Raw genomic sequence first — 22,138 nt, forward strand, 5'->3', positions numbered from 1 at the left:
ACAAACCAAACAACTGGTGAGCCGAAGCGGCAGCCATGTTCCTGAAGACCAAAACCAATAGTCCATTTCACAGTAATAAAACCACATTTTATTTTTTACTCGAAAGACATAACTGTAACATGCTTTCTGGATAGAAAAAAAAAAAAAGAAATCTGTAGCTTACATGACCATATCTTCTGAAGGGCACCGAGAAACAAGTTTAATGGATCCATGCGCTCGATTATTATGCCTATCGCATTTTCTCCATCTTGCTTATTGGAAGCGCCTAACAATTTACAGTTCAATTAAATTCTTCCCCCCAATATTGTTTACATTATCTTGAAAATTTTTTTTTTTTTAGGATTTTGCAGATTGATTTTGTTATATTTTAGCGCTGTAAAATGGATTTATAATTCTAGCAGTTCGTACTTTCCATGAGTAAAGATGTCCGTCGGTGTATCCTGTAACTGGTGTACAGCCTGATAGCCGAGCTGTCTGACAGAGAGCAGAAGGATCCATGGTTGCAGCATGGCAGGAAGCCGGTTGGAGAAGCTTGGGACAGTGTTTACCAGGTATTTCTCATATAAAAAGACACTTATGGAATTGCATGGATTTCTTCTTTATTTGAACATGTTTTGCAAATAAACGGCTAACGGTAAGTGCATCTAAGAACAGAGATATACAATCAGATGATGAGTGTTCTAACCCGCTTGCGTTGTGCAGTATAGATTTTCCCCTGGAAATGTGGGGGGGTTGAAAACTACAGTTTTTTTTTTTTTTTTTAAATATAATTCTTATTATAACAACTTAATAAAAAAATGTACTTTAGCAAGGAACATATATTCCACAGTAATAATTATGCTAGTAAAATAAGTGTGTGCTGTAAATTGACCCCAGCATTGTCCTTATTTCTTCTTGCTGGAAGCTGCCATTTTGCTGAAGCCCCTAAACAGCAGTTATTCACTGCCGACCAGCCGCCGCAGTTATACCAGTACAGCAGTTTGCGGGAGCGCTCCCGGGGGCACGCATGCACGCCCACTCAACAGCGGGGAAGCTGATCCATGGGGCTGGCAGCCGTGATTGCCACCGGGCACCCGCAATCGCTCCCTGTGAAGAGAAAACAGCGGTCTGCTGCTATAAACACAGCAGACCGGTCTATCTGGAATCAATACAGAGCTCCTGTGTTCCTCCTATTTAACCACTTAAGCCCCGGAAGATTTTACCCCCATTCCGACCAGGGGGTTTTTTGCGATTTTTTTTTTTTACTGCGTGACTTTAACGGACAATTGCGCGGTTGTGCGACACTGTACCTAAACAAATTTCACGTCCTTTTTTTCCCACAAACAGCGCTTTCTTTTGGTGGTATTTGATCACCTGTGCGATTTTTTTTTTTGATCATGCGCTATAAACAAAAAAAGAGCGTAAATTTTGCAAAAATAACAATATTTTTCACATTTTTTTTATATGAAATTCCCCAAAAAAAATTTAAAAATCAAAATTTTTTAACATTTTCGGCCAATTTGTTTTATGCTACATATGTTTGGTAAAAAAAATCGCAAAAAGCGTATTTTGATTGGTTTGCGCAAAAGTTATCGCGTTTACTAACAAAGGGAAAGATTTTTGTCATTTTTGGTGTTTTTTTTTTTTAACGAGTAATGGCGGCGATCTGCGATTTTTTTTTTTTTTTTTTTTGTGTGTGACTGCGACATTGCGGCGGACAGATCGGACCCTTGACTGACATTTTTGACACTTTTGGGGTTACCAGTGACATTACAATGACAGGCGGCTTGTTTACATAAGCCGCCCGCCTTTCTCCCGCTCTACCGACGATCGTAGTGTGACCGACGGACATCGGGTCCCCCTGTCACACGTGCGGACTCCTCCGTGAACGAGCCGCAGCAGGCGTGCGCCTCAGCGGGCGCGCGCCCGCACGCTATTGGCTCACAAGCCGGTCACAGGCTAGTGACGTATATATACGTCACTTTGCCTGGCCGGGGCTGACCGCCGCAGTATATCTACTTGCGGCGGTCGGCAAGTAGTTAAGAAGAACACAGGTCTCTGTATTGATTTCACCAGCCCATCCCCCTCACGGTTAGAAAACGCCCCCCTAGGCTCACACCTAACCCTTTATTAACCCTCTTTCCTGCCAGTGTTATTATTACAGTGACAGTGCATATTTTTAGCACTGATTACTCTAGTAATGTCACTGGTCCCCCCCAAAGTGTAAACAATGTCAGGGGTCCGATCTGTCCACCGCAGTCCCGCTAAAAATCGCTGTTCCATTACTAGTAAAAAAATAAATAAAAATGACATAAATCTTTCCCCTAGTTTGTAGACGCGATAACTTTTGCACAAATCAATTTAGAATACGCTTATTGGGATTTTTTTTACCAAAATTATGTAGCAAAATACAAATTAGCCTAAAATGATGAAAAAATTAGATTTTTAAATTTTTTTTATTGGCGATGTTATATAGCAGAAAAGGAAAAATATTGTTTTTTTTTTTTTCTTTCAGAATTGTTCTATTTAATAAAATCGCAGAGGTGATCAAATACCACCAAAAGAAAGCTCTATTTGTGGGGAAAAAAAGTACATCAATTTTATTTGGGTACAGCGCTGTACGACCGCGCAATTGTCAGTTAAAATAGCAGTGCCAAATCGCAAAAAAAATGATCTGGTCATTAAGGGGGAAAATCTTCCGGGCCAGAAGTGGTTAAAGTGGATGTAAACCCATTCTGTAGGCTTGTACCTACAGGTAAGCCTATAATAAGGCTTACCTGTAGGTACCATGAATATCTCCTAAACCTTCACGATTTAGGAGATATTCTACACTATATGCAGCTGGTGATGTCACCGGCACATGCGCTATGAAGGGATGGTATACCGTGCCGTCCCTTCATATCTCTGTGGCGTGGCCAATGACTCCCGTGTGCATGCGCGGGAAGGAGGTCTTTGTGACGCAGCTAATCAAATGGCTGGAGGACACGAACCCAGAAGGAAGACTGGGTGAACATGGAAGCGTCTCTCAGAGTTCAGGGCGCAGCAGTGCAGGGCTTCATTCATACTAACACATTAGGCCTTTACTCTGCAGGTTTTTAAAAAAAAAAAAAAAAAATTTGGCATGGTTTACTTCCTCTTTAATCGTAAAATGTAACTAAACCCATTGCTTTAACCACTTGCCGACCAACCATTGCACTTTTACTGCGGGAAGTGGGGTCTATTACGCGAAACGACGTACCTGTACGTCGCCTCGTGTAATAGCCAGTGGGTGGAGGGGGGCTTGCGCCTTTCGCCAGAGTCACGCGCTGATTGGCCAGAGGGGAAGCCAATTAGCGGGTCCAGTGGACACGATGCATGCCGGCCAGCCGCGTTCACTCCCCATAGAGACGGAACGGTGGTCTGCCTATGTAAACAAGGAAGACTGCCATTCTGTCAAAGATGAACACAGGGATCCTCTGTTCCTGCTATTTAGGAATGCAGATCTCTATGTACATTTAGTAAGTACATCCCCACACAGTTAAAAAACATCCCCCAGGCACATATTTAACCCTCTGATTGCCCCTTGTGTTAACCCCTTTCTTACCAGTGTCAGTACAGCAACCGTGCATATTTTTAGGACTGATTACTGTAGCAATGTCACTGGTCCCCTCAAAAGTGTCAGGTGTCCGATCTGTCCACCGCAAAAAATTGCTGATCGCTGCCATTGCTAGTAAAAAAATAAAAAATAAAAATGACATAAAACTTTTACCCAGTTTGTAGACAGTCTAACCCTTTGCGCAAACCAATCAATATACACTTATTGGGATTTTAATTAACCGATAATATGTAGCAGAATATAAATTGGCCTAAAATTATGAAAAAATTAGATTTTTGTTACATTTTCTTTTATTGGTTGTGCTTTAGAGCAGAAAGTAAAAAATATTATTTTTTTTTTTTTTTCCAGAATTGTCGCTCTTTTTTGTTTATAGCGCAAAAAATAAAACCCGCAAAGGTGATCAAATACCACCTAAAGAAAGCTCAATTTGTGGGGAAAAAAAGCACATCAATTTTATTTGGGTACAGTGTCGCACCACCGTGCAATTGTCAGTTAAAGTAACGCAGTGCCGTATTGCAAAAATGGCCTGGTCATTAACCACTTAAGCCCCGGAAGATTTTACTCCCTTCCTGACCAGGGCCTATTTTGCGATTCGGCACTGCGTGACTTTAACGGACAATTGCGCGGTCGTGCGATGTTGTACCTAAACGAATTTGACGTCCTTTTTTTCCCCACAAACAGAGCTTTCTTTTGGTGGTATTTGATCACCTGTGCGATTTTTACTATTTGCGCTATAAACAATGGGCGTCAATTTTGCAAAAATAGCAATATTTTCACATTTTTTTATATGAAATTCCCCCAAAAAAATATAAAAATCTAAATTTTTTTAACATTTTTGGCCAATTTGTTTGATGCTACATATGTTTGGTAAAAAAAATCGCAAAAAGCGTATTTTGATTGGTTTGCGCAAAACTTATCGCGTTTACTAACAAAGGGAAAGATTTTTGTCATTTTTGTTGTTTTTTTTTTTTTTTAACGCTTAATGGCGGCGATCTGCGATTTTCTTTTTTTTTTTTTTTTTGCGGTGGACAGATCGGACCCTTGACTGACATTTTTGACACTTTTGGGGTTACCAGTGACATTACTGCAGTAATCAGTGCTATACATATGCACTGTTACTGCAAAATGACACTGGTAGTGAAGGGGTTAACTTTATCTGAGAGGGAGAGGCTGTGTGTGTCCCTATGGGCATGATTCTAACTGTGATTGGCTGTGGCTTCAGCTGTAGAAACAGTGATCAACGGTCCTACATAGTAAAACCGTGTGATCACTGTTTCTACACAGGGGAGAATGACAGGCGGCTTGTTTACACTAGCCGCCTGCCTTTCTCCCTCTGCAGCGACGATCGCAGAGTGACCGGCGGACATCGGGTCCGCTGGTCACACGCGCGGGGGGGGGGGTCCGTGACCACGCGGGAGTGTGCCTCCGACGGCGCGCGCTCGCTCCCTAGACCCTCACAGGCTAGCGACGTAGATCTACGTCACTTTGCCTGTGAGAGGCTGACTGCCGACGTAAATAGTCGTGCGGCAGTCGGCAAGTGGTTAAGGGGGTAAAACTTTCCAGAAGTGGTTAAATATATCAAATGAAATTTCAAATACATATAAAGTAAAAAAAAAAAAAAAAAAGAGCCTTGGATGTAGATGCCATCTGAACAAAATGAAAGCTAGAGCCAATCCTTTTTGACTTGAGACTTATGTTTTCCTCTGTGCTGTTTATAGACAGGGTAGGCATCCGCACATGTGCATACTTCACAGAGTGATAGAAAAAACAATATGTAAATTGCAGTAACCCATAACAGTTTATCAGATGTTGGTTAACAAAAAGTATAGTTGATATTGATTATTGTAGGTTTGTCCATTACCTTGTGCCTTACTTAGGGCTCTTTCACATGGTCCGCCTCCGCAGGCGGATCCGTGCTGCTCAGCGAGGATCGATCCGCCGATCCCCGCTGAGCTGGCGGATAACAGCTCCGTCTCCGCTTGCAGTGCGGAGAGGGAGGTGTCTCAGCTCCCGCTGCTCTCTATGGGGGATCAGATGAGAGCGGACCGCCTGTCCGCTCTCATCTGATCCGATCCCTGAACGGATGGAAAAATAGGGTTTCCATCCGTCCGGATTTCACGGACAGGATCGGATACGGATGGCAGCGGAGGTGTCTCCGCTGATCTCCGCTGCTCCATAGAGCTGCATGGAGGATCCGATCAGATCCGCCTAAAAAACTGACAGGAGGATCTGATCGGACCGCCCGTGTGAAAGAGCCCTTAAAGTGTTACTAAACCCAGGACCCTGCATTCATTATATTTGGTCTCCCACAGTACACAGAACATGAAAATACAATTATTTTAGTAAATATAAACGGCTAAATACCTTTTCTCATTAGCAGTATACAGCAGTCTTTGATTCTATCAGTGTCCGGCTGAGCACTGGTTAAAGCTTGTAGGAGGATTTTTCATTCTCCTCTGACTGTCCTATAAAGCTGCAACACTCCTGAACCTCTGTCTAGACAGTGCTAATTGGACATGTGCCAATCACATGCACCCTACCAAAATAAATAATTCTAGCAATGCACACCAAACTGAGCATGTACAGAATGCCCCCAAGGCTCTGCATTATCAGAATTGGATTGGGGACAGTGGAAGAAGGGGAGGATCAGAGAAGACCAGATCAAACAGCCTTTTTACACAATGCTGAGGATTAACCCCTTTGGTTCCACAGTGAGTATAACAAGCATGCTTAACTGCATATACAGACTGGTTTTACTGTTGTGGGTTTAATAATATTTTTAATCATCCTGGTTGTATCCGTAGCAGCATTTTGATATGTATTTGAATTTGTAAAAACAGCCTCCTTCTCGTAAAAAAAAAAAAAAGAAAATGTATTAATGAGTACATAGCCTTCTGCTGTTCATTTTTGCAAAGTTTCCATATTTTTCTATTTTTTTTAGAACACGAGATTTGATCCGTGCAGGAGTGGTAAAGCAAAATGAGAAGCCAATCTGGTATGATGTGTATGCTGCCTTTCCGCCAAAAAGAGAACCTACCTACGTGAGTCCACCAAAACGTCGTCCGAAGCCTGTTGAAAATGTGCCTGCAATTTTTTACGGAGAAGATATCATAAGAGCGTGAGTCTTCAAGCTGCATTCTTTTACACATGTGGTTTTGTTGTTGGTTACAAATTGAAGTCCTTTGTCTATGGTGATTGTGAAGGTTCTCATTTATCCAGGTCATGATGTATAAAGTAGTATTTGGATATATTCGTATGGACTTGTTCTGTAAAGTTGAAGATGTTTTGTAGCTGATCTAGCCACTTTTTCAGTTCTAATGTGTCTGGAAAATATGCCAGCATTTACAGTATATCCACATTGGTCGCATCGACAGCTCAATCTACTTACAACAAAAGGGAGATGTTATTGTCCAAGAACAAGCTGGGGAATCTAAAAGGAATCGCCCTGGTCTAGTTTACATTTTTCCATCCTTGGTGTCAGAAAGGTTTCATAGTTGTTAATCTTCTGATTTACATGACTGAAGATGTGATTTGTTATCAAATGCCAGGGGTGAGATGAAACACCGGCATTATATGTGGAAAAATACATGCAGATTGTGTTGATGGGCTCCCTGTTCAGTGATAATTGTTCCAGTTAGATTTACCTCTTTCATACTTGTAAATCAGTTGTCCTTTGTGACCAAAATTTGCACCCACTGATTTAAAAAGAATGTCCCTTTTCCTTAAAGTGGAGTTCCAGCCTAAACACACACTCACCTGTCCCACGATGCGCCGTCTTCTCCCTCTCTGCTCTGCGGCGCCGGCATCACTGGTGTGGGCACCCGGCTGTGGCAGTTTGCGGCTTCACAGCCGGGTACGCACTGCGCATGCGCGAGTTGCGCTACGCGTCTTGATTGGCCGGCAATCTTCTGGGACCTCTGACATGTCCCAGAAGATTGCAGGGAGGGAGGGGGAGAGGAGAACTTCCGCTCAGTGCGCAGTGGCATTCTGAGCGGAAGTGGGAGCGGGTACCTGTCAAAACTAGGTAACCGCTTCCCCCCCCAAAAAAAATGACATGCCAAATGTGGCATGTCAGGGGGTTAGAAATACCTAAAGTGGAAGTTCCACTTTTGGGTGGAACTCCGCTTTAAGATGTAGGAAAACGGATGAGTCTTGAGTAGTGTTGAGCGAACACGGACTGTATTATTCGGGTTCGTACCGAATAATTGGATTTTTGTTACCCGAACACGGACCCGAAAACTTTACTGTATGTTCGGGTAAAAGTCCGTGTTCGGTCATTTTATTTCCGGGTTTGTATGTAATGGCACGCTTTTAATGGCGGGCTTTCAACAGCAAATCAACAAGCGTTTAACTGGTGTGACTTAAGCCATCCCAGCCATGCCTACTAATGTATTAGTAGCTGTGATTGGCCATCTGAAGCATGTGACCATGTCTTTATAAGTTCGAGACCGAGCGCCGCTGCGTCATTCTGCTATAGTATAGGGACAGAGCACACATCATACGTGCTGGCTGCTGATTAGGGACAGACACAGGGCCGGACTGGCCAACCGGGATAGCGGGAATTTCCCCGGTGGGCCGTCGGCCCTGGGGCCGCTTTGAGATGGGGCCGATTTTAGATATGGACGGACGGCCGCTTACCGGCCGCTGCACTCGAGCGCCGCCGCCGGATTCTTTTCAAATGCCTACACCAGCCGCTGTGAGCGGCATGACGTCATATCCGGCGGACAGCTGCGCGGCGGCGGATCTCCTCTCCTGCATGACGGGCCGCGCCATCCATCTCTCCCTTTCCTCCCACACGGACAGCAGCCGGCAGCGGGAGGTCGTCTGAGACACACAAGTGAGCGAAGCAGAGCCTGCCCTATGTTGCCCTGTTCAGCCAGGTAAGAGTAAACTGGCTGGGGGGGGGGGAGAGAGTCAGCATTGTATTAGGGCCCCTAATACAATGAGATGAACAAAATGGTGGCCAAAGGTCTCCCACCACTGGTGTCCACTGATCCATGTCTCAAGAGGTCCCCCAGTGGCCAGCAAAATGGTCCCTGTCTCAAGCCAGCTTTCAGAACCTGCAGCAGCTGGTGATGACTGCAATACTAGATCACATTATAGCTGAAACCAGGGAAGACTGGCTAGCCGGGAACACTCTGACTTTTCTCCCACTGTAGCAATAGCACATACGGCATATGGTCTTTCAGAGGCGGTTCACACTGAGCCCCGGGTCACACTTAGGCGATGCGGGAAGGCTGCGAATTCGCAGCCTGTTCCCGCATTGCAAACGCACCCCTGGCACACTGCCATATGCGATACGCTGGGGGTGTCAATGAAATCTTAACGACACCCCCAGTTTGATCGCATATCGCAGTGCGATCGTGCAGTTCGCACAGGATGGGATCGCACAAGTGTGAACCGCTGTGCGATCCGATCCTGATGCGGCTGCAAAAAAGGGTCCTGTGCGTGTTTGCTCCGGGTGCGGTGTGAATTTAGCCATACAAAGTGTATGGCTAAACTCGCACCGCACAGCCGATCGCATGTAATGAAGGAGCAGTGCGCTCCGACATTACATGCGAACCCCGCACACGCATCAGTGTGAACCGGGTCTCGTGGCTGCGGCGTTTGCATGTAATGTCGGAGCGCACTGCTCCTTCATTACATGCGATCGGCTGTGCGGTGCGAGTTTAGCCATACACTTTGTATGGCTAAATTCGCACCGCACCCGCACAGGACCCTTTTTTGCAGCCGCATCAGGATCAGATCGCACAGCGGTTCACACTTGTGCGATCCGATCCTGTGCGAACTGCAAGATCACACTGCGATATGCGATCAAACTGGGGGTGTCGTTAAGATTTCATTGACACCCCCAGCGTATCGCATATGGCAGTGTGAACTGCCGGGGGTGCGTTTGCAATGCGGGAACACGCTGCAAATTCGCAACCTTCCCACATCACATAAGTGTGAACCTAGGCTCAAAGAAAACATTGCCTTGGGGCTTCCAATGCAACAGAAATTTGTAAAGTACTTTGTAGCAAGTGTGCCCTGGGTTTACCAGCATGTATCCCAGGCCACAGCAAAGTCCCGGGATCAGCAGCAACTTTTTGTCTCTCCCCTAGGTGCCACATTCCTAAATCAATTCCAATGGCAGCCCTGGGCCCTATACACAGGCTGCTGGCTGTCAGTCCTGTATTAGGGCCCCTTATACAATGCTTATCCGCCCCCCTCCCCCTTAATACAATGCTGTTCCCCCTGGCCCCCTCCCCCTAATACAATGCTGACCCCCCCCCTAAATTTAGGGGGAGGGGGATCATCATTGTATTAGGGGGAGGGGTGGGGGTTCAGCATTTTATTGGGGGGGCAGCATTGTATTAGGGGGATGGGGGGATTAGCCTTGCATTAGGGCCCCTAATACAATGCTGTTCCCCCTGGCCCCCTCCCCCTAATACAATGCTGATCCCCCCCCCAAAATTTAGGGAAAGGGGGGATCAGCATTGTATTAGGGGGAGGGGGCTAGGGGGAACAGCATTGTATTATGGGGAGGGGGGTCAGCATTGTATTAGGAGGAGGGGGCTGGGGGGAACAGAATTGTATTAGGGGGATCAGCATTGTATTAGGGGGAGGGGGCTAGGGGGAACAGAATTGTATTAGGGGGAGGGGGATCAGCATTGTAGTAGGGGGATGGGGGGGATTAGCCTTGTATTAGGGGGAGAGGGCCGGGGGGGTCAGCATTTTATTAGGGGAGGGGGGTCAGCATTGTATTAGGAGGAGGGGGCTGGGGGGGGAACTGCATTGTATTAGGGGGAGGGGGGATCAGAATTGTATTAGGGCCCCTGATACAATGCCGATCCCCCTCCCCTAATACAATGCTGACCCTTCTAATACAATGCTGTTCCCCCTCCCCCCTCCCCCTAATACAATGCTGACCCCCCCCTAAACAGCTCTGTATTAGGGAAAGGGGGCCGGGGTGGGGGAGAACAGGCATTGTATTAGGGGCAGGGGGAGTGGGAGTCAACATTGTATTAGGGTGGGGGGGACAGCATTGTATCAGGGGGAACTGTAACTCTAAACTGGTAACCTTTAGAAATTTTTAAAGTGTTGCCGATGGGGATTTTTAGGTACCAATGTTTGTCGCCATTCCACGAGCTTGTACAATTTTGCATGAAAATGAAATGTTGGGAATCTTTTTACTTGTGCCGTAACATTATCTTTCACATTATGGAAAATAATTAGGCTAACTTAACTGTTTTCTTATTTTTTTAATTTAAAAAAAGTGAATTTTTTCCAAAAAAAAATTGCGTTTGTGAGACCGCTGCACAAATTCAGTTTGATAAATATTGCAACAATCGCGATTTTATTCTCTAGGGTCTCTGCTAAAAGAAAATCTATAATGTTTGGGGGTTCTAAGTAATTTTGAAGCCAAAAAAAAAAAAAAAAAGATTTGAAATTGTAAACAACGTGTTGGAAAAAGGGCCAGTCCAGAAGTGGTTAAATTATGTTTCATATATGAATACTTGATGACGTTGTGCTGGTGTGACGACGCAATGCTATGGGGCTGGTATGTAATTTTTTCCAGGGCTGGTTTTCATACCCAGTCCGGCCCTGGACAGACAGTAAAAAATTATATTGTGTCCGAAAAGAATGCAGGGTCAGGTCGGAGTGCAGGCAGGGCGAGTTATTAGGGCATTTTAGGGCGAGGCTGGAGAATAGGCAGGGTCAGTGTTCTACAATCGATTTTGCTGTGTGGGGGGTTGTGCCAGTAAACGATCTTATCGATAATATTAGGGCGAGGCTGGAGAATAAGCAGGGTCAGTGTTCTACATCGATTTTGCTGTGTGTGGGGTGCAGTGAACACAATCTTTTTGCCCGCTGAGGAGGAGGGAGAAAACAATCTTTTTTATCAGTCAGTTGTGTGCAGCATTTTTCCTTCAGTGCTGCTGACTGTGATAATACACTGCTGTGTTCACATGTGCTATTATTGAGTGATTTCAAAATTTATACACTTTTTTTCTATTCCACTATTCAATATACACCCTTTTGGGTTAAAAAAATTAAATTCTGGCATAGTCTGTACTAATCTATTTAAAAATTACTTAAAAATTACAAACTTAAAAGGGGAATTTTCTTTTTTTTTTCTCTTCATAGTCTGCAGCAGAGCTGACTGACATAAGACACCGCTGTGTTCATGTGCTATTGAAAAATCACCAATTTTATATCATATTTTCTATTCCGCTATTCAATCTACACCCTTGGGGTAAAAAGAATTAAATTGGGGGATAGTCTGTATCGGTACGTGTGAGATACACCTTCCCAATTTTTGGGGCGCATCTCATACCACCGAGGATTGCAGGGTGCTTCAGTGTGCCTCCTGCCTGTTCCGAACTCCTAATCCTCATCCTGCCTTTGGGGTACAAAAAATAGTAATCGGGGCCTAGTCTGGGTCTGTACGTGTGAGATAGATACACCTTTTGATATCATATTTTCTATTCCGCTATTCAATCTACACCCTTGGAGTAAAAAGAATGAAATTGCGGGATAGTCTGTATCGGTACGTGTGAGATACACCTTTCCAATTTTTGGGGCGCATCTCATACCGCCGAGGATCGCAGGGTGCTTCAGTGTGCCTCCTGCCTGTTCCGAACTCCTCCTAGTCCTCATCCTGCCTTTGTGGTACAAAAAATAGTAATCAGGGCCTAGTCTGGGTCTGTACGTGTGAGATAGATACACCTTTTGATACCATATTTTCTATTCCGCTATTCAATCTACACCCTTGGGGTAAAAAGAATTAAATTGCAGGATAGTCTGTATTGGTACGTGTGAGATACACCTTCCAAATTTTTGGGGCGCATCTTCCACCGCCGAGGATTGCAGTGTGCTTAAGTTTGCCTCCTGTTCCGAACTCCTCCTACTCCTCTTCCTCATCCTCATCCTCCCTTTAAGGTACAAAACATTGTAATCGGGGCCTAGTCTGTGTTTGTACGTGTGAGATACACCGTTTTATAAAATTTTTTCTATTCCGCTATTCAATATACACCCTTTTTGAGTGTAAAAATTCAATTACGGCATAGTCTGTATCGGTACGTGTGAGATACACCTTTTAAATTTGTTTGGCGCATCTCCTTCCACCGCCGAGGATTGCAGGGCGCTTCAGTTTGCCTCCTGTTCCGAACTCCTCCTACTCCTCATCCTCATCCTCCCTTTAGGGTACAAAAAATTGTAATCGGGGCCTAGTCTGTGTTTGTACGTGTGAGATACACCGTTTTATACATTTTTTTCTATTCCGCTATTCAATATACACCCTTTTGGAGTGTAAAAAATTAAATTGCGGCATAGTTTGCATATTTGACTGTGAGATACACCCGTGCGATAATGTTGTTGTTTTGTTCCGCTATTCAATAAACACCTTTCTAGGGCAAGATCATAAATTACAGAAATATGAGGAGACCGTCAAATGGGGGCCGTGGCCTGGGTCGTGGTGCTGCTGGTAGAGCTCCTGTTGCAAGGAGAGGACATGGTCGATCTGTGCCAGCTACACGCACAAGTGAAACACCTTCCTCAAGTGTGAGTAGGCGACAGAACCTGCAGCAGTATTTGGTAGGGCTTTCCATCTCCCAAACACTTCAGAGGAAGAGGAAGTACCCCCCTACCCACCCGCGATCCCTGGCCCTGAATGCCAGCATTTCAAAATTCTTGGCCTTTGAAATGCTGTCATTCCGTCTGGTGGAGACGCACAGTTTTAAAAGCCTTATGTCGGTGGCTGTCCCACAGTACGTCGTGCCCAGCCGCCACTACTTTTCCAGGCAAGCCATCCCTTCTCTGCACAACCAAGTGGGGGAAAAAATCAGGTGTGCACTGCGCAACGCCATCTGTGCCAAGGTCCACCTAACTACCGATACGTGGACCAGTAAGCACGGTCAGGGGCGTTATATCTCCCTAACGGCACACTGGGTAAATGCAGTGGCGGATGGGCCTGAGGCGGATAGCAATTTGGCGCATGTCCTTCCACCACCGAGGATTGCAGGGCGCTTCAGTTTGCCTCCTGTTCCTAACTCCTCCTACTCCGCTTCCTCATCCTCTACCGCCTCCTCATCCGGTCAGCGTAACACCTTCACCGCCAACTTCAGCACAGCCAGGGGTAAACGACAGCAGGCAGTTTTAAAACTTGCCTGTTTGGGGGAAAAACCACACACCGTGGAGGAGCATGGAACAGCAGACAGATGAGTGGTTGCTGCCAGCAAGCCTCAAGCCCGGCCTGGTGGTGTGCGATAACGGGCGAAATCTCATAGCAGCTCTGGGCCTAGCCGTTTTGACGCACATCCTTTGCCCACAAGGTGGAACTCCACCTTGCACATGCTGGAAAAACTGTGCGAACAGCAGCAGGCCATAGTGGACTTGCAGCTGCAGCACGCACGCGTGAGTCGCTCTGCGGAACAGCACCACTTCACCACCAATAACTGGGCCTCCATGCGAGACCTGTGTGCCTTGTTGCGCTGTTTTGAGTACTCCACCAACATGGCCAGTGCCGATGACGCCGTTGTCAGCTTAACTATCCCACTTCTATGCCTCCTTCAAAAAACGATTCGGGCGATGATGGAAGAGGATGTGGCACAGGATGAGGAGGAGGAGGAGGATGAAGAGGTAACATTTCCAAGGCTTTCAGGGCAGTCATTCGCAAGTGGCTCCGAGGGAGGGTTCCTGCACCCACAAACGCCAGGGACACAATTGTCCAGCAGGGGCACAGTTCTGGAGGATGAGGAGGAGGAGATGGAGGAGGAGACAGAACCATGTTCACAGCAGGGTGGCACCCAGGCCAGCTCATGGCCATCACTGGTGCGTGGTTGGGGGGATACAGAGGACACAGACGATACACCTCCCACAGAGGACAGCCTTTCGTTGCCTCTGGGCAGCCTGGCACACATGAGCGATTACATGCTGCAGTGTCTCCACAACGACCGCCGAGTTGCCCACATTCTAACTTGTGCTGATTACTGGGTGGCCACGCTGCTGGATCCCCGTTACAAGGACAACGTACCGTCCTTAATTCACTCACTGGAGCGCAATCGCAAGATGCGCGAGTACAAGCGCACGCTGGTAGACGCAATGCTGCTGGCATTCCCACCTGACAGCGGGGCCACAGTGGAAGCACAAGGCCAAGGCAGAGGAGGAGGAGGAGGTCGCCAATGCAACCAGGGCACCACCAGCACCTCAGAAGGCAGGGTTAGCATGGTCGAAATGTGGAAAAGCTTTGTCAGCACGCCACAACAAACAGGAGCACCAGCAGCTCATATGGAACGTCTTAGCAGGAGGCAGCATTTCACCAACATGGTAGAGCAGTATGTGTGCACACGCCTACATGTAGTGAATGACGGGTCTGCCCCCTTCAATTTCTGGGTCTCCAATTTGGGCACATGGCCTGAGCTTGCCCTTTACGCCTTGGAGGTGCTGGCGTGCCCTGCAGCCAGTGTATTATCTGAACGTGTATTTAGCACGGCTGGGGGTGTTATCACAGACAAGCGCAGCCGCCTGTCCAGAGACAATGTGGACAAGCTCACGTTCATTAAAATGAACCAGGCATGGATCCCACAGGACTTTTCCGTACCTTGTGCAGAATAGAGATGGATACTGACCTTACCCAGCCATTGTTCTATTTTTGATCTTTCTCACTCTTTTGGGGTGTACCCTCATTTAAAATGACTGAAAAAAAGCAGTGCTGGCTACCTCGTCCTCCTCCACCGCCGCTTCCACCTACACCGCCACATCCACCACCACCTCAACCTCCCTCCTACTCCATATGGGCCTCGTCCTTCACAGATGAAGAAAATTGTTTTATTTTTCTGTTTTTTTTTGTTGTTTTAAGTTCTTTCCCTGTCCACATTTGTTTGCAGAGCACTTGCCATGCTCCTAACTATGTTTTGCTGCCATTTCCAGCACTCTATCCCTTTCCATTGGTGTTTTAGAGCCATTTTAGTGCCTGAAAGTTCGGGTCCCCATTGACTTCAATGGGGTTCGGTGTCCGGGTAAAGTTCGGAAAAAGTCTGGGACACGGACCCGGACTTTTTTTTTCAAGTTCGGCCGAACCCGCCGAACACGGACATCCAGGTGTCCGCTCAACTCTAGTCTTGAGCTGTAGAATTTGTCCTCCTATATTAGATCAGGTCTTTGCATTCCTTGCTAGACTTCACTGCATATACCTTACCAAGTAACTTTGCTTGTGTTTAGGGATCAGGTCTTTTGGATGTACAAGTGTCTGTCTCAGTAAATTACAGGGGTCTGCAGGACATGGATTTGATGTTTGTTTTTACCGACATTGCTACATATGGGGTGGCTATATTGTGTTCTGTTTCACCCGTCTGTTCCATGGTCCTGTGCTTTGACATGATTTAACCACTTCAGCCCCGGAAGGATTTGCCCCTTTAATGACCAGGCCCTATTTTGTGATTCGGCACTGCGTTACTTCAATTGCGTGGTTGTGCGACGCTGTACCCAAACGAAATTGATGTCCTTTTTTTTCCCCACAAATAGAGCTTTCTTTTGGTGGTATTTGATTACCTGTGCGATTTTAATTCTTTGCGCTATAAACAAAAAAATAGCAACAATTCTGAAAAAAACAATATTTTTCACATTCTGCTATAAGACATTCCCCCAAAAAAAATGTAAAAATCAAATTTTTTTTAAATTTTAGGCTAATTTCTGCTACATATTTTTAGTAACAAAAAAAATCACAATAAGCGTATTTTGATTGGTTTGTGCAAAAGTTATTGCGTCTACTATCTACGGAAAGATTTGTCATTTTTTATTTTATTTTTTTTACTAGTAATGGCGGCGATTTTTAGCAGGACTCCGACATTGCGGCGGACAGATCGGAACCCTAACTGATATTTTTGACACTTTTGGGGGTACCAGTGACATTACTACAGTAATCAGTGCTAAAAAATATGCACTGTTACTGTAATAATGTCATTGGCAGTGAAGGGTTTAACCCTGTGGGTGATCAGAGGGGTTAATGTATGTCTGTATGCTTACTAACCGTGGGGGGGTGGGGGGGGGCGTTGTGACAGGCACAGACAGATCAGTTTCAGCTTAGCTAAAACTTTAAATCTGTCCCTGGCTGTCTCACAGAAGATCCGCCTGCTTTGTTTACATAAGCAGACGGGTCTTCTCTCCGTTTACCGGACAATGGTGAGAGGAAGGCGGCAATCGTGGCCCGCCTCCCGATGTGTCTAAACAGAGCGCCGCCAAAACCGCTTCCCCCTCCAGTTACCAAGTACTATGTGACTGGACCCAGGGGAGCCGCACTGCCGCAGTAATATTACTGTGAGCAGTCGGCAAGTGGTTAATGAAAGCTCAGTCATGGTAGCCAGAGTCTTTCAAAGTACTCCTGAGATGTTTGTCTATAAACACTTGTTTGTTGTTACTATTCCAGCCCAATGTCCCAGAGTTCTATTAATCACCTATTGTAATTAGTGATGGGCTCAGGCCTATTCCGGATCATAGTCCCAACCCACCTGAGCAATCCCGCCAAGAAGCCGACACTGCACACCGCCAATCACAGGCAGTGAGGCATTTGCTGGTCTGCAACTGCACAGACCAGGCAATGCCTCACTGCCTATGATTGGAGGTGTGCAGTGTCGACTTCCTGGTGGGATTGCTCAGGTGGGTTTGGACTACAATCCCTAGCAAGCCTGAGCACATACCTATTTGTAATCTAGTGGGTGGCGAGAGCCAAAAAGCAGATACTGGTCTGTGTGGGTGGTTTCCAGTAGACCTCATTATCTAAGTCACCCCACCCCTTCTGACCATGTAATATCAGCCTTTGAATAGTAATTAGATTAAGGTTTCAGTGCTACTTGTGTGAATATAAATGCTGGGATATTTTCCTGACACATTTAAACTGAAGAAGCAGCTTGAATAGGCTAAAAAAACATTTTCAATATTAGGAAACAATTCCAGTTAAATGTGATGGACTGACTACTACTAGATCTTTATCTATGATATTTTTATTCACATTTATCAAACTTTATTATGCCATACAAGAACAAATATGATACTGTTGGCTCAAACAAAGGAATTAAAAAGATATGTGATTCAGCGCTCTGGATCTAATCACATATATAATATATACAGTGCATTGCAAAAGTATTCGGCCCCCTTGAACTTTTCAACCTTTTGCCACATTTCAGGCTTCAAACATAAAGATATAAAACTGTAATTTTTTGTGAAGAATCAACAAGTGGGACACCATCATGAAGTGGAACGAAATTTATTGGATATTTCAAACTTTGTTAACAAATAAAAAAACTGAAAAATTGGGCGTGCAAAATTATTCAGCCCCTTTTACTTTCAGTGCAGCAAACTCTCTCCAGAAGTTCAGTGAGGATCTCTGAATGATCCAATGTTGACCTAAATGACTAATGATGATAAATAGAATCCACCTGTGTGTAATCAAGTCTCTGTATAAATGCACCTGCACTGTGATAGTCTCAGAGGTCCGTTTAAAGCGCAGAGAGCATCATGAAGAACAAGGAACACACCAGGCAGGTCCGAGATACTGTTATGGAGAAGTTTAAAGCCGGATTTGGATGCAAAAAGATTTCCCAAGCTTTAAACATCCCAAGGAGCACTGTGCAAGCGATAATATTGAAATGGAAGAAGTATCAGACCACTGCAAATCTACGAAGACCTGGCCGTCCCTCTAAGCTTTCAGCTCATACAAGGAGAAGACTGCTCAGAGATGCAGCCAAGAGGCCCATGATCACTCTGGATAAACTGCAGAGATCTACAGCTGAGGTGGGAGACTCTGTCCATAGGACAACAATCAGTCGTATACTGCACAAATCTGGCCTTTATGGAAGAGTGGCAAGAAGAAAGCCATTTCTTAAAGATATCCATAAAGTGTTGTTTAAAGTTTGCCACAAGCCACCTGGGAGACACACCAAACATGTGGAAGAAGGTGCTCTGGTCAGATGAAACCAAAATCAAACTTTTTGGCAACAATGCAAAACGTTATGTTTGGCGTAAAAGCAACACAGCTCATCACCCTGAACACACCATCCCCACTGTCAAACATGGTGGTGGCAGCATCATGGTTTGGGCCTGCTTTTCTTCAGCAGGGACAGGGAAGATGGTTAAAATTGATGGGAAAATGGATGGAGCCAAATACAGGACCATTCTGGAAGAAAACCTGATGGAGTCTGCAAAAGACCTGAGACTGGGATGGAGATTTGTCTTCCAACAAGACAATGATCCAAAACATAAAGCAAAATCTACAATGGAATGGTTTACAAATAAACATATCCAGGTGTTAGAATGGCCAAGTCAAAGTCCAGACCTGAATCCAATCGAGAATCTGTGGAAAGAACTGAAAACTGCTGTTCACAAACGCTCTCCATCCAACCTCACTGAGCTCGAGCTGTTTTGCAAGGAGGAATGGGCAAAAAGTTCAGTCTCTCGATGTGCAAAACTGATAGAGACATACCCCAAGCGACTTACAGCTGTAATCGCAGCAAAAGGTGGCGCTACAAAGTATTAACTTAAGGGGGCTGAATAATTTTGCACGCCCAATTTTTCAGTTTTTTACTTGTTAACAAAGTTTCAAATATCCAATAAATTTTGTTCCACTTCATGATTGTGTCCCACTTGTTGTTGATTCTTCACAAAAACTTACAGTTTTATATCTTTATGTTTGAAGCCTGAAATGTGGCAAAAGGTCGAAAAGTTCAAGGGGGCCGAATACTTTTGCAATGCACTGTGCATATGTGTGTGTGTGTATATATATATATATATATATATATATATATATATGTGTATATATATATATATATATATATATATATATATATATATATATATATATATATATATATATATATATAATATACAGTGGGTACGGAAAGTATTCAGACCCCCTTAAATTTTTCACTCTTTGTTATATTGCAGCCATTTGCTAAAATCATTTAAGTTCATTCTTCTTCCTCCTGAATGTACACATAGCACCCCATACTGACAGAAAAACACAGAATTGTTCACATTGTTGCAGATTTATTAAAAAAGAAAAACTGAAATATCACATGGTCCTAAGTATTCAGACCCTTTGCTCAGTATTTAGTAGAAACCCCCTTTTGATCTAATACAGCCAGGAGTCTTTTTGGGAAAGATGCAACAAGTCTTTCACACCTGGATTTGGGGATCCTCTGCCATTCCTCCTTGCAGATCCTCTCCAGTTCTGTCAGGTTGGATGGTAAACGTTGGTGGACAGCCATTTTTAGGTCTCTCCTGAGATGCTCAATTGGGTTTAAGTCAGGGCTCTGGCTGGGCCATTCAAGAACAGTCACGGAGTTGTTGTGAAGCCACTCCTTCGTTATTTTAGCTGTGTGCTTAGGGTCATTGTCTTGTTGGAAGGTAAACCTTCGGCCCAGTCTGAGGTCCAGAGCACTCTGGAGAAGGTTTTTGTCCAGGATATCCCTGTACTTGGCCGCATTCATCTTTCCCTTGATTGCAACCAGTCGTCCTGTCCCGGCAGCTGAAAAACACCCCCACAGCATGATGCTGCCACCACCATGCTTCACTGTTGGGACTGTATTGGACAGGTGATGAGCAGTGCCTGGTTTTCTCCACACATACCGCTTAGAATTAAGGCCAAAAAGTTCTATTTTGGTCTCATCAGACCAGAGAATCTTATTTCTCACCATCTTAGAGTCCTTCAGGTGTTTTTTAGCAAACTCCATGTGGGCTTTCATGTGTCTTACACTGAGGAGAGGCTTCCGTCGGGCCACTCTGCCATAAAGCCCCGACTGGTGGAGGGCTGATGTGATGGTTGACTTTCTACAACTTTCTCCCATCTCCTGACTGCATCTCTGGAGCTCAGCCACAGTGATCTTTGGGTTCTTCTTTATCTCTCTCACCAAGGCTCTTCTCCCCCGATAGCTCAGTTTGGCCGGACGGCCAGCTCTAGGAAGGGTTCTGGTCGTCCCAAACGTCTTCCATTTGAGGATTATGGAGGCCACTGTGCTCTTAGGAACCTTAAGTGCAGCAGAAATCTTTTTGTAACCTTGGCCAGATCTGTGCCTTGCCACAATTCTGTCTCTGAGCTCTTCAGGCAGTTCCTTTGACCTCATGATTCTCATTTGCTCTGACATGCATTGTGATCTGGAAGGTCTTATATAGACAGGTGTGTGGCTTTCCTAATCAAGTCCAATCAGTATAATCAAACACAGCTGGACTCAAATGAAGGTGTAGAACCATCTCAAGGATGATCAGAAGAAATGGAAAGCACCTGAGTTAAATATATAAGTGTCACAGCAAAGGGTCTGAATACTTAGGACCATGTGATATTTCAGTTTTTCTTTTTTAATAAATCTGCAACAATGTCAACAATTCTGTGTTTTTCTGTCAGTATGGGGTGCTATGTGTACATTCATGAGGAAGAAGAATAAACTTAAATGATTTTAGCAAATGGCTGCAATATAACAAAGAGTGAAAAATTTAAGGGGGTCTGAATACTTTCCGTACCCACTGTATATATATATATATATAATATAATATTATAGCTGCTGTCCCCACTGAGACCAACCACCTGGATGGCGTCTGATGTGAAAGTGGGTGTTGGCGCTGCTCTTTATTGTCTTCAGGCTATGGCTGCTATAACCAATTATAAACAACTACCAGTCTGATTACTGTAAATGAATACATATGTCATGTAAAAAATAAACAATAAACATATATGTATATACAGCCTGTGCAAAAAAGAAAAAGTGCAAAAAGTGCGTGTATATAACACAGGAAGCCCAAAATCTAGCCCCCCCCCCCTCCTCACTTCCTTTGGAACTCCCCTTTTTTTTCAAAGTCTTCTGTACTGTAATAGCATGTGTGGTGGGTGGGTCCTGAAGGTTGCAGAGAGGATCACAATGTAATGATGTGGTGTGGTCCTCTACCGCTTTCTTCTGTGAGTCCAGGGTGGGTCCTTGTCATTCAAACTGAAAGAAAATTGGGGTTGGAGGACTGGTACAGTGAGCCTGTGGGGGACAGGGCCAGAGAAGACGTGAGTATTTTTGCATTATTTAACCCCCACAGGGCTGTTATTTAAAGCAGAAGTATGGACATAAACTATTTTTGTATATTTGCAATAAAAGTAAAAAGTTACCTTCTGTGAAAGCTTCGTTTCTGGCTGCTGCAGTGTTTGTTACACAAACCTTTACTTCTTTTTAGCTCACACTCCCGTCACTGTTGGACCCCATTCAGACTAGCGCGACTTGTCAGACGACTTGTCAGCCTGACAAGTTGCACTCGGTCGCTCGCCATTGATTAGCACAGGACCCGTTCTAATAGGAGCGACACAAGTCGCTCCGACTTAGAAAAAGGGTCCTGTACTACTTTGGGGCGACCTGGGAGCGACTTGCATTGACTTCCATTATGTGAAGTCCCTGCAAGTCGCGTTGATGTCTCGGTGCACGCTGTGCACCGTGACTTCACAGGTCGCCCCTTGAAGTCGGATCGCCTCAGTGTGAACCGGCTCTTAGTGTCAGGTGCTGAGATTTGTAGTTCTGGCTTCAGTACAGATATTATGGGAGGTCGTTCACTTGGCAC

The 22,138-nt window shown here is 45.1% G+C and overlaps 1 protein-coding gene across 1 annotated transcript in view; it reads left to right on the forward strand.

The window, feature by feature from the left end:
• Positions 1-398: 398 nt before the first annotated feature.
• MRPS23 (mitochondrial ribosomal protein S23) overlaps positions 399-22,138 on the forward strand; it is a 28,869-nt gene continuing 7,129 nt past the window's right edge. Inside the window, exons 1-2 of the mRNA XM_082248421.1 lie at positions 399-551; positions 6,516-6,692. Of these exons, the coding sequence (XP_082104547.1) occupies positions 508-551; positions 6,516-6,692 (221 nt within the window). The 5' untranslated portion in view covers positions 399-507. The remainder of the gene's footprint in view (positions 552-6,515; positions 6,693-22,138) is intronic.

The sequence above is a fragment of the Pelophylax lessonae genome, assembly GCF_965119305.1.
Source record: "Pelophylax lessonae genome assembly, chromosome: 2".
NCBI classification, from domain to species: Eukaryota; Metazoa; Chordata; class Amphibia; order Anura; family Ranidae; genus Pelophylax; species Pelophylax lessonae.